At 39.1% G+C, this 16,932-nt stretch overlaps 1 protein-coding gene across 5 annotated transcripts in view; it reads right to left on the reverse strand.

Moving 5' to 3' along the window:
- The window catches only part of birc6 (baculoviral IAP repeat containing 6), a 242,598-nt gene that overhangs the window by 125,301 nt on the left and 100,365 nt on the right, over positions 1–16,932 (reverse strand). For 3 of the 5 annotated variants that reach the window (XM_043695518.1, XM_043695521.1, XM_043695516.1), the window contains 9 exons: positions 15,039–15,222; positions 7,942–8,100; positions 7,613–7,746; positions 6,774–6,927; positions 6,564–6,680; positions 3,605–3,750; positions 3,389–3,515; positions 3,068–3,178; positions 1,192–1,325 (listed from right to left, as the gene is read on the reverse strand). In XM_043695518.1, the coding sequence (XP_043551453.1) occupies positions 1,192–1,325; positions 3,068–3,178; positions 3,389–3,515; positions 3,605–3,750; positions 6,564–6,680; positions 6,774–6,927; positions 7,613–7,746; positions 7,942–8,100; positions 15,039–15,222 (1,266 nt within the window). The remainder of the gene's footprint in view (positions 1–1,191; positions 1,326–3,067; positions 3,179–3,388; positions 3,516–3,604; positions 3,751–6,563; positions 6,681–6,773; positions 6,928–7,612; positions 7,747–7,941; positions 8,101–15,038; positions 15,223–16,932) is intronic. The other 2 variants (XM_043695519.1, XM_043695520.1) reach the window with 2 other exon arrangements.

A 16,932-nucleotide genomic window follows, 5' to 3' on the forward strand; every position in this document is an offset into this window, starting at 1 on the left:
TTGCCAGCTGAATTAGTTTTTTTTAGGTTTGGCAACTTCAACAGTACATCTCTTGTGATAACATTCGTTTCTGGTATTGGACTGAAAGTTCAGAAGTCATTGCATCTTTTAATTTATATCCTGCTCCTAAAACCGATGAACACAAGACTCATCCACAAGTTGACTTGCTTACTTGCTTTCTTTAGGGTACTTAATCAGAATGGTTTCAGTGGCGGTATAATCATATTGTCAATCATTGACTGAATTGTTACATGGAGCTAAGAAAGTACATTCATATTCTTAGAAGTTCACAAACATCACTAATGAGAAATCATATATTTTCATTCAAAATAGTAGAGCTAAAAGTGGTCACTGAACTCAGTTGAGTTTTTTGATACAAATATTTATCTTTGATACAAACTTCTCCCCATACATTTAGCTATTAACTAGCAAAATTCCTATTTAATGCTTTATGAGCACTACAATTGCATCTTCTAACACTGCAGAGTGCTTCATACCATGAATTAGCAACTAGTCCTAACCTTGGTGACATTAATTGGACAGACTCAAACAATCAACTGAATTGCAGAATTTAATATTGTGGTTCTTTATACTTTCTCTGTTCATTGCCTTGTCAAAATCCCACCAACACCTTCAAAAGAACAAGTGTTCCTCTTATTTAATCAATAGCCAACATACGTAATGAGAAAATTATTCCGGTATTTGGGGTGGTAACATAAATTCTGGCAATAGTGTTGAGAAACATATTCACTCAATTTCTCTGTTGTTCTGAAATTACACCAAGCAGGGTCTAAAAAAGACCTCTCCATTGGGAGAAAGAATGGGTACACACTCTGTTAGTACCAATTTATTCTTCAATGTCTCCCATCATCTCAACCAGCAAACAGCTTAAAGGAAGTCCGAGATCAGAGCATCACAACTGGGTCAAGGATTAAGTAAAATGAAAAACTTCAGCTCACAGGAAAAGGGTGCTAACATATGGAACAAAGCCAAGTTAACAGAAATTTTAAAGTTGGATCAACAGCACACTTTAATTCAGTAATAGAGAATAATTATTCAACAACTGTCACATTGTCACTTGAGTCCCCAAGTAGATTAGAGATTTGGATAAAATAAAAACAAGAATACTGCCAAGAAAGATAGTTTTTTTTTAAAAATAAATACATACCAAAAATGTAAAAAATTAAGTACCTGTGGGCTGTGTTGACAAGTACCATGAGGGCTGGTTCCTGAGAAGAATCTCACTAATACATGAATCATGTTCGGATCAGAAACCATCACCTGAGCTGTGTTTTCTTGCAACACGATGCTATTGCTTGGGGCAACTGAAACAAAAAAAAATTGGCCTCCAATAAACTTGCTGTTGACATAATGTTTAAAGATTAAGTAAGCATCTCAATCCAACTTATGCACGGTAAGCGTTATGTTTATTTTTCTTTTCCATTCAGAGGATGTGGGCTTTGCTGGCTGTGCCAGCATTTATTGAACTCATTGTAAAATTTAAATACAGTAAGAAAGTTATGCATTCACTTCATAAAATTTTGTAAATGATTTAAATTTGCAGCTTCTAAATTGAAGTCCATTTTTATTTGCCAAAGTGAATAAAGCAAACAAGGAAAACCCTGGAATGATAAAAATCTCCTGTTTGATATTATCAAGTTAATGCTCTCCTGGGTGGCATAGAAAGCTTAAGATAGTTTCAATATTTCCTTTGGCCCTAGTCTGCACCTTGCTTGAATATCATTCACCAAACATCTTTTTTCACTCATTCCTGAAGAAGGGCTTATGCCCAAAACGTCGATTCTCCTGCTCCTCGGATGCTGCCTGGCCTGCTGTGTTTTTCCAGCATCACATTTTTCAAATCTTTTTTCACTGGTCAAGATTTCAATTTCTAGCATAAATGCCTCCTGTTCTGCCCTTCAGTTCTGCATCTTGTATGTTCTTTCTCATTAGTCAACTATTCTGCCAATTGCGCATACTGGCTGCAATCTTTTATTTGCACACGATCGGAACTTAAGAGGAAGACTTGATTAGAATATTGGAAGGTTGTACTGGTCATCAAAAACCTCCCAAATATTTTGCCCTAGCTTCCTCCTTCTATTGGTTCCATAAGTCTCCAGCTCATTTGAGCACTTCTCAATATTCTGTTCAGCAATCATGCAGAAGTTGAAGCCTCCTCTAGCTTATCTCTCGACGCTTCAGGCTCACTGCCTTTATTCCTGATGAAGGGCTTTTGCCCAAAACGTCGGTTTCGCTGCACCTTAGATGCTGCCTGAACTGCTGTGCTCTTCCAGCACCACTAATCCAGAATCTGGTTTCCAGCATCTGCAGTCATTGTTTTTACCTAGCCACAATTCAAATATCATACTAACTTGCAATTGTGTTAAAACCTCAAAGTAATTCAGCTATTTCATCACTGATTTTAAAACTTGTTCAAAAGTACGCAATCCGAAAACATGGAATTCAGGTTTGCATTCATGATTTTATTTTCCATTTGCAAAATCCACTTATGCAGTGCAAGTGCAGGAAAAGATTTGATGATTAAACAAATCTTTGTAGCAATGCTGAAAATGCAAGCTCTTACCAGTTCTAACTAGTGGAAGAAATTGTCACTGTTAGATATATCATAAGCCTTCGTGATCTTGAAGGCCTCCGTCAGGTCAACTCTGAAGCTTCTCTGCACTCAATTCCTCAACTTCTCTTCACAACAGTATCATAAATAAACCCACACTCCACCTTTATCACTGCTTTTAACCATATCCACAGGCTAACTAAGCTTTGGACAAAAGATCTTCATTACTGACAGAGAAGAAAGCAACTCAAAAATAAATATAGCTCAAGTTTCAAATAGCAAATCGTACAGCTGGAATATACAAGCATATGAATAAGTGAACAGTAGGCATAAGTAAACCATAACTTAGGGAGGTTATTATTTTGTTTAAATAGGATCTTAAAAGACACCAAATATAATTAGACTAATCCAGGGAAACTATGCTCAGGGTTTCTCTGCACAATTTTGCATTACTAGAGGAAGGTAGAAAAATTTGAAACTCAAGGGATCACTTACCATTCAGCTGCATGTTCGTCATGAGAGTCAGACTGTGCAACACAAGGCACCAAGTCCGCAGTGAAGTGTTTGGGTACCAGGCTAACACTGTTAAGAGGCTAGATATTGAAGCTGCCATTTAAATGAAAAGACATGTTTTGAGAAAGTTGAAGTTCACAGAGTGGACAAGTTTTAACTGCCAACAGGCACTGATTATCTTTTAAAAATACTTCGTATTTTGTCTCCAAAAATATATATACATATGCAAATTTAATTCAGCAATTTTTGGATGTTTGAGAAAATGAAGTAAACAGCCTCTACTTTTGGTAAAAAGCAGCTCACCTTGACTTAAAGGGATTGTTGGAACTCTGCTTGCATTAAATAAAAAAACATCAGTTCCAGCTTCTTCATTTCCAACAGAACAAGCATTCATGCTCAATGTAAGCCATAACTGCAATAATGATTCCAACTGAAATAAAATTAAAAACTGCAATTAAAAAAAGATGAAAATGAAGAATCATAGTCAAAGAAACAAATGAAATAATTCAGATCCTATACCTGAACATGATGAACCTGCAGCATTGAGAACAGTTTGTTGAAGCATGCACTTAACATGGGGATTGATGGTGGTGGCACAATTAGCTGGCTAGACGAATGCAAGCCCCTCAACATGGAGTCATCAGTTCCAGGAGGTGGCTGAGATACTAGAGCAAACAAATAAAACATTACCATTTAGTGCCCCACCTCTTTACAATAAGTTACAACAAAATTCTACATCTACCGTGGCACCACATCATTAGCAATTACTCAAATTGATAGTAGTTGGTATTCTACCTCTAATAATGTTCTATTTAAGTGCTAACATTTATTTAGAGGTTCTATTGCATTCACAGAACTATTGTTTTTAAGATCAAGGGAAAAGCTCAGAAGTGGGAGATTTTGGGTTTTGTTTTTGACTTTAGGTGGTGTTGGTCCTGTGGAATGAAGGTGCTGGCGTTGAACTGTAATACATTGCATCAGTTGTATGACACTTTGATCTTTTACTTATAAATTCTGTGTCCTATGTACCTGCCCCATTCGCTATCTGACAAAGGAACGGTGTTCCAAAAGCTTGTACATTCAAATAAACCTGTTGGATTATAACCTGGTGTTGCGCGATTTTTAACTTAGTTCTGTGAAAACACTGGAACAAGATAGTTACGCAAAATTTCTGCGAAGTCAAGATAAGATAGTGATTTTGATTACCATGGTGTGAAGAGTTGATCCACCATTCAATATGATCATGGCTGAATTCATTTCAGCCTCAACCCCACTCCTACCTATGCCCATTTCAAATTAAAAATCCGAGTAAATTTAAGAAACACAGACAATATCTCATGTTGGGTAGTGAATTTCATAGATTCACTACCCTTTGAGAGACATAATTCCACTGCAACTCCATTCTAAATCTGCTACACCTCACTCTAAAACTACGACCTCTCGTTTTAGGTTGCTCACTACCGGAAACATCCTTTTTACATCTAATTTGTCAATTTCCATTAGCATTTTATGTACTGGAATTGCATCTCTCACTCTTCTAAACTCGAGTGTATAGGCTTCAATTACTCCATCTCACACTCCTTAAGGCAAACTCGTCACCTCTGGAATCAATCTAGTGAGTCTCCTCTGAACCAGTTTTTCATCCTCAAACTGAATTTGAGCTCTAGCATACCTTAATCACTCTTCCCTACAGTATCCTTTACTAGGAGTTCATTCATTAATCCCACCTCATTACACAAAACCAAATTCTGAATAACTTGGTCTCTCATTGGTTTCCCAACAGATTGCTTCAAGAAACATTCTCTAATAAATTCAATTAACTCTCCCTCAAGGCAATCCTTACAAATTTAATTAATCCAGCCTACATACATATTAAAATCACCCAGGATTATTGTTGTACCTTTTTTATGAGCCCACAGTATTTCCTGGTTTATATTGTGCCTCATTATGGAGCTGCCATTTAAGGACCTAAAGATTGTCCCTACCAGGGACTTTTCTCCCTTGCTATTTCTCATTTCTACCCAAACAGATTCACATTATCTTAAAGCTGGGTGCCATTGAGTTGAGGTATGTGGTAGCTCAAAGAAGCAGCTATCACAGTTCCAGAATAAAGATTCAGCTCGCAAGTGACTCAAATGTCCTGAGGTGTTAGGAACATGGATTCTGGTGAGAATATTAAAGAGTGGTGTTTTGTGTACTATAAAAAAACCTGCCTTGTTTATTTTCAATTTATAAAGTTTTGGGATAATACTTGGGCTGTGTTTAAGATCTAGGAATTTATATTATAAGTAGATAGTTTTGACTGTTCTATTTTATTGCAGTTACTTATTTTTGTTTATAAAGTAAAACCTGCAGCAGCGTATGCTTATGTTTCAGCAAAAGACCACTTTATTAAAATGGAAACAGATTAAAGTAAGATTTATCAAACCGGGTTTCTGTCTGGAATTTGACTTGTCTGGTAATAACATCAGCCGTGATAACAATAGTATTAACTGTCTTATCGCTTTATTCAAGTGATAAATAAGAAGAAGCCACTATATTAAGATGCATTTTGAGAATGCTGATACTCTGGTAACTTTACTCTGATGGAAAGCAGTTTCCAAAGCACAAAAGACACAGAAGTTGTATAAGTTACAGTCACATACTTGTTACAGCACAGGAGGAGACCATTCACTCCAATTGATTCTGCACTGGCTCTCCAAAATAAGCAATTGACTTAGTGCCATTCTACCACTTTTTCTCCATAATGTTACACATTCTTCCTTTATCTCAATCAGTTTCTGACCAGACCATGAAGCTACAGACGTAGCAACTCCCAATCAAGTGCTAAGGTTCCCTCGGAAAGTTTTAAAACCTCACATGCAATCTTTTTAATGTTTAAAAGCTGTTCAAAAAGAAATCTCGGCATGTATCCAAATGTGCACATGAGGGGGGTTAAACTCAGCAACCTGCATCAATAAAGAGCATTACTAGGGCTGCCAGCAGCACATCACACTTCAGAGTTAGCCTAACTGCAGTTGAAGGTCGATGTCAGAACAGCGGCAATATATTGAACACATCACAATTCTAATTTGTGCTGCAACAAAATAAATGCAACACAGCTCATAAATCAGGCTGGGATAAATCTGCAATAGTAAGAGAATTAGAAAAGAAAAAAAGAAGTTTTCTGTAGTTTCAACTGATGTTAGGAAGTACCTCTCCAAAAAAAAAGGACAGTGAAAATCTGGAATCACTCTCCCAGAGAGCCACTGATGCTCCAACAATTGAAAATTTCAAAACTCAGCTTGATGATATATTTGCCCCGGAAAACCCCAAGGGAATTGGAACCAAGGCTGATAATTGGGATGAATTACAGATCAGCCATGATATAAATGAATGGCAAATCAGGCTCAAGGAGCTGAATGCCATGTTCCTTTTCTTATGTTCTTATAATTTAGCACTCTGCTCCAGAGACTTGAGCATCTCTCCATCCATCTACCTGTAGGTGATGTATTAGTGAGAGCCTGAAGAATAGAATCAGCTTCCAGTGTAGCCATCATCTTCAACATAAGCTCAGCTTGCTGCTCCAAACCAACCTCCAGACGAGCATCCAGCGCTGCACCACAAACAGAACCAAGGATAGTTACTTTCTTTTCCTGCTAGCTTCAGCATCAAATAGCAAAACAAATTACTTATGAAAGATACAAACCTTGCGAAATGGAAACGGATACACTTTGAGATCCATTCTTCTCGCTGGCAGGGGGTGGTTTTGGCATCTGAATTCCAACTCCACCAACATAAGGATTGTAACTGTAAGTCCCGTAGTCTGTACCCCAATAGTCGTACCAAGTACTGCTAATTGGCTTTTGTGAATAAAAAAAATTGAAGAGCAATACTAATGTGTTTAATGCACACTTTACAATTCTCATCATTTTTTGTAAAAATGTTAGTATCATTCAGGAATCTACAGAATATTTAAAGTTTAAAATTAAATCTATGCTGGCAACCAAAATGAAAATGCTGAAATAAAGCAAACCCATCATTGCTACACAAATGCTATAATTAAAATTATCCATGTTTTTTTTATTTGTACAGTCCCTAAAATTGTGTTGTCTTGGGCTCCCAAACATTACTGTTGTCCAAATTTATGAAAAATTTATGAAACCTAAACTGAATCCAATTCTCAATTCCGAAAGCACAACACAAGTTAAACAGACAATCATACATTTATAACGGTGAGTGCTCTGAAGGGCCATTGGTTAATTTTATGTTTTCAGAACCACCAATTCATTTAATAAAATTTTTCTCAAATCAGTAATAAGATTTTAGAAGTAGGATGATGGACAGTAATAGGACAAAAGTTTTATTCAAATCTTTGGTCTCTTTTTGACCATGAACAAGAAAAATGAAAAGATCGAAATGATAAGAGTTAGAAATGAGAAACCTCTTACTCCCAAGGCAACACAACAGAAGTCAAATTTTGCAACATTAGCCAGAACGAAAACAAGTTTTGCATGCAAAAATGTAATTTAAGCATATGTACCATACCTTGAATACTTTGGCAGCAAGTGGATCTTCATCAAAGTCAACATCTAGGGGACCAATATCAACATCCATGAGGTCTTGTAGCATGTCAAAGTCTTTGTCTTTATCTTTTTCCAAAGATGATGCAGATGGAGCACCTTTGGATGATGAAAACAGCTTTAACATTGCCAAGTATGTTAACTAATGTATGGAAATGGACCACATACACTCACCAGGCAATTTTAAGGCTGTGCTTTCTCTTTTAATTTATAAACTAAAAACTGACAATATATAAAACTTAAAGTTAATAAATAGGCAACCAATTCACTACTTTGCCCTTACAAGTCACATACCTGTAATATCTGGGGTCAGAGGTTCATCTATAGATTCCACAAGTGGAATTACAGGCGTTTGTGGCAGGGTATCATCAGAGTCAGCTGCCGATGCCCCTGCATCTTCACCAACTGCTCCTTCTTCCATGGTCTCTATTGTTACTGGTGACAAGAGCTCACCTGTTTCAATATTCAGAAAGGTTTGTAATATATTATAACTGGAACAAAATATTTTAGTATTTGTTAACCTATCCACACAGGACACAAAACCTGGAACTTTTGGCTGAAATTAGGGCAAAAGAAAAATTCAAATTCTGAAAGTCTGTTATAAAAATACATTCACAACAGGTTGATCAGCATTAAGAGAAAAATGGTCTGCACGCTGATGTAGGGTTAGTTCAATTTCATAGAGTGACTGACCAGGTTCATTAAAATAAGTTGTATGAACTAACAAATTCCTAGATAATTGGAAAACAGCAACACAGGTGGGGACAAACTGTAAAACTATGTTAATTAGCTTAACATCAGTCAAAGGGAAACTGCTAAAGTCCATAAAAAAGTTTATAGAAAGACACTTAAAAAAATCATGATTCGATCAGGTAAAGTCAAAATGTGAAAGAAAAATCATATTTGACTAATTTATTACAGTTCTTTGAAAAAGGAAAAGGCCATATGGTTAAAACCACCTGCACTTCTAAAAATACATTTGATAGGGTGTAGGTTTGCTCGCTAAGCTGTAGGTTTGATATCCAGACGTTTCATTACCTGGCAAGGTAACATCATCAGTGGCGACCTCCAAGTGAAGCAAAGCTGTTGTCTCCTGCTTTCTATTTATATCTTTCTCCTGGATGGGTTTTCCTGGGGTTTGTGGTGAAGTCATTTCCTGTTCATTTTCTGCGGGGTTGATAGATGGCATCTAGATCTATGTGTTTATTTATGGCGTTGTGATTGGAGTGCCAGGCCTCTAGGAATTCTCTGGCATGTCTTTGCTTAGCCTGTCCCAGGATAGATGTGTTGTCCCAGTCGAAATGATGTTTTTTTTCATCCATGTGTAGGGCTACGAGGGAGAGAGGGTGGTGTCTTTTTGTGGTGAGCTGGTGTTCGTGTATCCTGGTGGCTAACTTTCTTCCTGTTTGTCCTATGTAGTGTTTGTGGCAGTCCTCGCATGGAATTTTGTAGATGATTTTGGTTTTGTCCATGGGTTGTACTGGGTCTTTTAAGTTTGTTAGTTTTTGTTTGAGAGTGTTGGTGGGTTTGTGTGCTACTAGGATTCCAAGGGGTCTTAGTAGTCTGGCTGTCTTTCTGAAACTTCTTTGATGTATGGTAAGGTGGTTAGGGTTTCATGCTGTGTTTGGTCTGCTTGTTGTGGTTTGTCCTTGAGGAATCTGTGCACTGTATTATTTGAGTATCCGTTCTTCTTGAATACGTTGTATAGGTGGTTCTCCTCTGTTTTCCGAAGTTCGTCTGTGCTGCAGTGTGTGGTGGCTCGTTGGAATAGTGTTCTGATACAGCTTCGTTTGTGTGTGTTGGGATGGTTGCTGGTGTAGTTAAGTATTTGGTCAGTGCTTGTCGGTTTTCTGTATATGCAGGTTTGTAGTTCTCCGTTGTCCTTTCTTTCGACTGTGACGTCTAGGAATGCGAGTTTGTTGTCGGTTTCTTCCTCCTTGGTGAACTTTATGCCTGTGAGGATGTTGTTGACACATAGATCTAGATGCATCTATCAACCCCTCAGAAAACGAACAGGAAATGACATCACCACAAACCCCAGGAACCCCATCCAGGAGAAAGATATAAATAGAATGCAGGAGACAACAGCTTCGCTTCACTTGGAGGTCGCCACTGATGATATTACCTAGCCGGGTAATGAAACGTCTGGATATCAAACCTACAGCTCAGCGAGCAAACCTCCATCCTAAACCTCAACCTGACCTACAAACCTTCACAAACCTTGCAAATACATTTGGTAAGATGGCACATTACAGAATGCAAAAAAAAACGCAAGATCATGGCATAATGCTTAACATGTTAAGTGAGCAGGCAAAAATGTAATGGATTTAGTATAATGTGGGAAAATGACAATGCATCCACTTAAGCAGAAAGAATAGAAAAGCAGTACAGCATTTAAATGGAGAGAGATTTCAGAATTCTGTGGTATAGATGGATCAGAATATTCTAGCACATGGATTACAAAACGTTCATTTGAGGGTGTAACATGTAATCAGGAAGGCAAATGCAATAGTGCTGTTTGTTGCAAAGGGACAAATTTAAAATTACTCAAATTTCACTGCAGCTGTAGTGAGCCAAATCTGGAGTACTTAAGTTTCTTTATTTAAAAGATGATGTTCTTTTGTTCATGGGATGTGGGTGTCACTGGCCAGAACAGGTAAGAATTTCCTTCCCTAAAGGATATTAGCAATCTAGATACAAATTTGGTAGAAACAGTTCAGAAAAGGTTTGTAACTCATTTTTGGGTTATGCGGAACTGATGAACGGGTTGGGTTTATATGCATTGGAGTTTAGAAGAAAGATGATATTATTGAAACACAAGATCATAAAGAGCACTGTGACTGAGTACACCCCATGAGGGTGTAGGGAGACTCTATTCATTTTCAAGAACAAAATGACTTAAAATGACTTCCTGTTAAGAACATGAGTAATAGTATCCTTCAGAGAGACATTAAACTTGCAACTCTTTCCCAGAAAGCAATAGAGTCAAGGTCATTGAATTACTCAAGGCTGAGTTGGATAGTTTTGAGAGACAAGGGCAGCAAGAGCGTGTGTGTGTGCACGTGCCAGATAGGAAAGTGGAGTTGAGACCACAATCAAATCAGCCATGACCTCATCAAATGACAGACCTTGTTTCAAGGGCTAAACGGCCGACTCCTATTCTATGCCTTTTATCCCCATAAACCAGTTTCTTTAAAACGGTGGACAAAATTTGATAATGCAGATATTTCCCAAGTTCTCAATTTAATTACAAATTAAAAGGTTAAATGGTGTGTAAAAGGGGGAAAATACTAAGCCAAACAGGAGACGTTGGCAGTATAAAGTGAAGCAACAATATGCCAAAATGAATATTTGCCTAGTTTAAGTAACATGTTTACATTAACTGCTGCTGACAAACACACTGCCAATTTGAACAACTACTTGAGAAACTAAAAAGGCCAACTGAAATTCACCCAAAAGTCTATTTTGTTCCTATTTCAGCGACGATCCAAATTGCTGGAAACATTCAGGTCATGCTGAATCTGTGATCGGAAACTGGCAAAGTCAAACATCAATCAGGACTGAGTCAGAATCAGAGATGTACAGCATGGAAACAGACCGTTCAGTCCAACTCATCCATGCGGACCAGATATCTCAAATTAATCTAGTCCCATTTGTCAGCACTTGGCCCATATCCCTCTAAACCCTTCCTATTCATATACCCATCCAAATGCCTTTTAAATGCTATAATTGTACCAGCCCCCACCACTTCCTCTGGCAGCTCATTCCATAAATGCACCACCCTCTGCATGAAAAGGTTGCTCCTTCGGCCCGTTTTAAATCTTTCTCCACTCAACCCATGCCTTATCCAAGCCCCACATGATCATACAAACCTCAATAAAGGTCACTTCTCAGCCCCCGGTGGTCCAGGGAAAACAGCCCCAGCATATTCAGCCTCTCCCTATAGCTCAAACCTCCCAACACTGGCAACATCCTGTAAATCTTTTCTGAATCCTTTCAAGTTTCACAAGAGACCAGAATTGCCCGCAATATTCAAGAGTTACCGAACCGATGTACTGAACAGCTGCAACATGACCTCCCAACCCCTGTACTTGATGCTCTGACCAATAAAGAAAAGCATACCAAACGTCTTCTTCACTGGGAGAAAGTGAGGACTGCAGATGCTGGAGATCAGAGCTGAAAAATGTGTTGCTGGAAAAGCGCAGCAGGTCAGGCAGCATCCAAGGAGCAGGAGAATCAACGTTTCGGGCATAAGCCCTTCTTCACTGTCCTATCTACGTGCGACTCTACTTTCAAGGAATTATGAACCTGCACTCCAAGATCTCTTTGATCAGCAACATACCCCAGGACCTTACTATTAAGTGTATAAGTCTTGCGCTGATTTGCCTTTCCAAAATGCAGGACCTCACATTTACCTAAATTAAACTCCATCTGACACTCCTCGGCTCATTGGCCCATCCAATCAAGAACCCGTAGTAATCAGAGGTAACCCCCTTTGCTGTCCACTACACCTGCAATTGGATTTGCAATTCTGATTTCCTTCCATAAAAGTTAAAGTTCTTAATTGGAGTAAGGCAAATTTTAATGGTACGAGACAAGAACTTTCAAAAGTTGACTGGAGTAGACTGCTCGCAGACAAAAGGATGTCTGACAAGTGAGAGGCTTTCAAGAGTGTGATGATAAGGGTTTACAGGTAATATGTTCCTGTCAGAGCGAAGGGTAAGGCTGGTAAGATTAAGGAACTCTGGCGAATAAAGACATTGAGGTTCTCGTCAAGAATAAAAGAGAATCTTATTTTAGATACAGACAACTGGTTCAATTGAATCTCAATCACTGTGAAGAGTGCAGGGGCATTCTTGAGAAAGACATCAGGAAAGCAAAAAGGGAATACGAGATACCATTGACATGCAAGTTTAAAGATAATCCAAAGAGATTCTACACGTGCATTATGAGTAAGAGGGGGCAACTAGAGAGGACGTAGGGCCCCTTAACGATCAAGGAGATCGCCTTCGTATGAACCCCAGGAGACGGGAGAGATACTAAATGAATATTTCACGAGCTTTTACTGTAGAGAAAGAAATGGAGGCTAGAGAATTCAGGGAAATGAGCACTGACGTTTTGAAAACAGTTCACATCACAGAAGAGAAAGCTCTGGAGATCTTAGAGAATATAAAAGGTGGTTAAATCTCCATGAATTAATGCAATGTATCCCAGATGCTGTGGGAAGCAAAGGAGGAAATTGAGAGACCTTTGCAGAAATATTTGCACCATCTATAACCTTGCGTGAGATGCCTGATAACTGGGAAGTGGCTAATGTTGTACCTTTGTTTAGGAAGGGTTGCAAGGATGATGCAGGGAATTATGGACCTGAATCTGACTTCGGTTGTGGGTAAGTTGTTGGAGGTGATTTTAAAAGATAGGATTTATAGACAATTAGAGGGGCAAAAATTGACTAAGAATAGTCAGCATGGTTTTGTGCGAGGAAACTTGATTGAATTTTATTTGAGGAAATTACCAAAAAGATCGATGAGAGCAGAGCCGTTGACATTATTTACTTGGACATTAGTAAAGCCTTTGACAAGGTTCCATGTGGTAGACTATTTAGTAAACTTAGGCCATATGGGATTCAGGGCGAGCTTGCCAATTTGATACATAATTGGCTTAATGGCAGGAGGCAGTGTGATCATGGAGGGTTGCTTTTCAGACTGTAGGCCTGGCACCACAAGTATTCCACAGGGATCAGTCTGGGTCCTCCTTTGTTTGCCATTTGAATGATTTCTATGAGAATATAGTAGGCATGATTAGTAAATTTGCAAACAACACCAAAATTGGTGGCACAGTAGATAGTGATGAAATGATCCTGATCAAATGGGTAAATTGGCTGAAAACTGCCAAATGGAGTTCAATCTAGATAAATACGAAGCCTTGCATTTTGGTACAAACAAAGGGCAGGCCATATGTAGTATATGACAGGACCTTGAGTAGCGTTGTAGAACAAAGGGATCCAGGGGTTTAGGTGCAGAACTCTTTGAAATTTGAGAGGATAGTTAGAAAGGCGTTTGTCACCCTTGCCTTCATTGCTCAGTCCTTTGAATCTCGGAGTCAAGAAATCATGTTAAGGTTGGACAGTACATTGGTGAGGCCTCTTCTGGAGTACTGTGTCCACTTCTGGTTGCTCAGTTATATGAAGGATATTATTAAGCTAGAGAAGGTTCAGAAGAAATTTACCATGATGTTGCTAGGTCTGGAAGGTTCAAGTTATGAAGAAAAGCGACACAGGCTGGAACATTTTCCACTGGAGCATAGGAAGTTGAGAGGTGACCTTAGAGGTTTATAAAATCATGATGGGTAGAGATAGGGTTAATGGTAGGCGTTTTTTCTCTTGGGTGCACATCTCTAAGGTGAAAGAAGAGATTTCAAAAAAACATACGGGACTTTTTTATTCAAAAAAAAGAGTGTGGTTTGCGTGTTGAAAAACTTCCTGAGGAAGTGGGGATGTGGGTACAGTTACAATGTTTGAAAGACATTTAGTTAAGTACCTGAATGGGAAAAGGTTTGGAAAGATATGGGCCAGGAGCAAGCAGCTGGGACTAGTTTAGTTTGAGGTTGTGTCCGGCACTGACTGGTTGGACCAAAGGGTCTATTTCCATGCTGTATGAATCTATGAATGATCAATGGAGTAATCATGTGCTCGATTTCCTTTCCACAATTGCTGCTTAGACTAAATGTTAACAAATTCTTCAGCTTTTACTTCTAGTTTCCAGCAGCAGTACCATCTAATTAAGAAAAGATCTGATGCTTAAAGGAAAAAACTGAGGGAGAAAGGGAGGCGGGTTGGGCAAGAGACCGAGTAAGCAAGCAAGGGAAGAGGGGAGGGCAAGAGACAGCATGAACAATGGAAAAGGCACAGATGACAGACAGACAGACAGGTGAGAGACCTCAATGGAGACGGCACAAGCAATCAAGTCGGTGTGAACAAGATAGCCAGAGCAAGAAATAGAGGAGGTAAGAGAGAGAGCAACAGAGGAAACATAGGAGGATGGAAAACGTTCAAGGGCAAGAAAGAAAGAAAGTTGGAGAAAGTGTGAGGGGGTAGCACATAGCAAGAGAAAAAGTGCTAGAGAAAATGCAAGATAAAGTATTTAAAATGTGAACGTTAGCGGGGGGAGAGGAAGCATTAATGGATAAGAGGGCAGTAATGTTAAGAGTTGGCATTTTTGATCATGACATGCCAAAAACCACTGACCTGGAGCAGGAGAAAGCATGCAATTTGAGTGCATCTATACACATCCCCATACAATCACAGCAATAACACTCATGCAAATGCTTAGTACAGAAAAACACTGGATTATACTTTTTTTGAGTAAACATTTCAATTTCTTGCTCCCTACCTGCCAAGATATCCTGAATCATGCAGGTCAAAGAATATTGGGCCCATGCTCCACCCCAGGAGATGTCTCCCCTGTTGAAGTCTGTTCCCACTAGTAGAAGGAGAAGTCTTTCAAGCTGTTGCTCGTTAACAATTTCGCAAAGATGAATAGTTGGCCTTGTAGCATTTGCTATACGTGCCAGAACCTGCCAAGAAAATCGAGAAGTTTACTTGTTGCCATCGTTCCAGCCCACAACAAAGAGCCAGTCTGTGAACCAGTCCACGCACACATGACGAGGACACATTACTTCATACACATTTTCTACAAGTTGAGTACTTAATCAAAGGAATGAACTCACTTAAACTTATAAACTTCTTATGATGAACAACTTATCTGAAAGCAGTGACTAGCTCTACACTGCTACTGTTTCGTTCTTTGCCATAGACCTTACAGAGAGATTTCGCCGATAAAGAGAAAATAAATTATACTGGTCCTTCAGATAACGTACTGATTTCAAAACTTTGATGAACGGACCTTCCCTCTCTGTTGATCTACTGAAAGCCAACTTAGCTTAATAGTACCTAAAACACTGCTGTTTGTTTTCCCCAAAAGAACACACACCAGACTGTGGAAGAGGAGATCTGGGAGAGGCAAGGCTGACAAGACAGAGGCCACAGACTGTGGCAAATTTAGTCAACACATAGGAGAAAAGAGCAGTAAAAGAAAGTGGAGATGGGCAAGAACCTGGTGGGAAAGGAGCAACTTTAAATCTCTCAGTTAAAAAAGTGTACTGAATGAATATTACTATTGTAATGAACATTGTCAATTAGATAGCTTAAGACAGTAAAAGGTAAAGTCCTGTAGTCCCAGAGGACCATAGGGTTGTTCTCTCATTACAGAGGCGCAACTGGTAGTGGTTTAACCGGAGGGTAACCACACTTCAGGCAAGGAGAGAGGTTGAGAAGTAGAGTCCTTCAGTTTGGACTCAGCTGATGTGGGAATTGAACACACACTGCTGGTATCACTCTACAGTGCAAACCAACCACCCAGCTGAATGAGTTAACGGGACTCCTTTTAAGGGTAAGAGTTTCATAGAGAGAGTATTTTATTTAATAAAGATTTACATTTGTGTCATTGCATCTGTATTTTATCTGCATACTATCCACATGCTGTGTGAATTTTAACTTACTGTTAGGAGACAAAGATGCAACCAACCACTGAGCAGCAATATGATCGATCTGCAAACCTATTTGTAATGGCTGTGTACAGGAGCGTATCAGATAAGTATTATTAAAAGTATTTGTTGCGAATCTATGCCTGTTACCTTGTGCCAATTTAAATACTGAAAGATTTGAAATGGATGCTTTCCTTTTGTGTTTAAATTTAATGGAGCAATGATGATTATTGGGTCTAATACATCAGCATAAATACACAATGCAATTTTAATATAAGCTATGGTGGGGTGGGAAAAGAGAGAGAGAGAGAGAGAGAGACAGAGAGACAGAGACAGAGAGAGAGAGACAGACAGAGACAGAGAGACAGAGAGAGAGAGACAGAGAGAGAGAGAGAGAGAGACAGAGAGACAGAGACAGAGAGAGAGAGACAGACAGAGACAGAGAGACAGAGAGAGAGAGACAGAGAGAGAGAGAGAGAGAGACAGAGAGACAGAGACAGAGAGAGAGAGACAGACAGAGACAGAGAGACAGAGAGAGAGAGACAGAGAGAGAGAGAGAGAGAGACAGAGAGACAGAGACAGAGAGAGAGAGACAGACAGAGACAGAGAGACAGAGAGAGAGAGACAGAGAGAGAGAGAGAGAGAGACAGAGAGACAGAGACAGAGAGAGAGAGACAGACAGAGACAGAGAGACAGAGAGAGAGAGACAGAGAGAGAGAGAGAGAGAGACAGAGAGACAGA

Source organism: Chiloscyllium plagiosum, chromosome 9 (genome assembly GCF_004010195.1).
Source record: "Chiloscyllium plagiosum isolate BGI_BamShark_2017 chromosome 9, ASM401019v2, whole genome shotgun sequence".
Taxonomy (NCBI): domain Eukaryota; kingdom Metazoa; phylum Chordata; class Chondrichthyes; order Orectolobiformes; family Hemiscylliidae; genus Chiloscyllium; species Chiloscyllium plagiosum.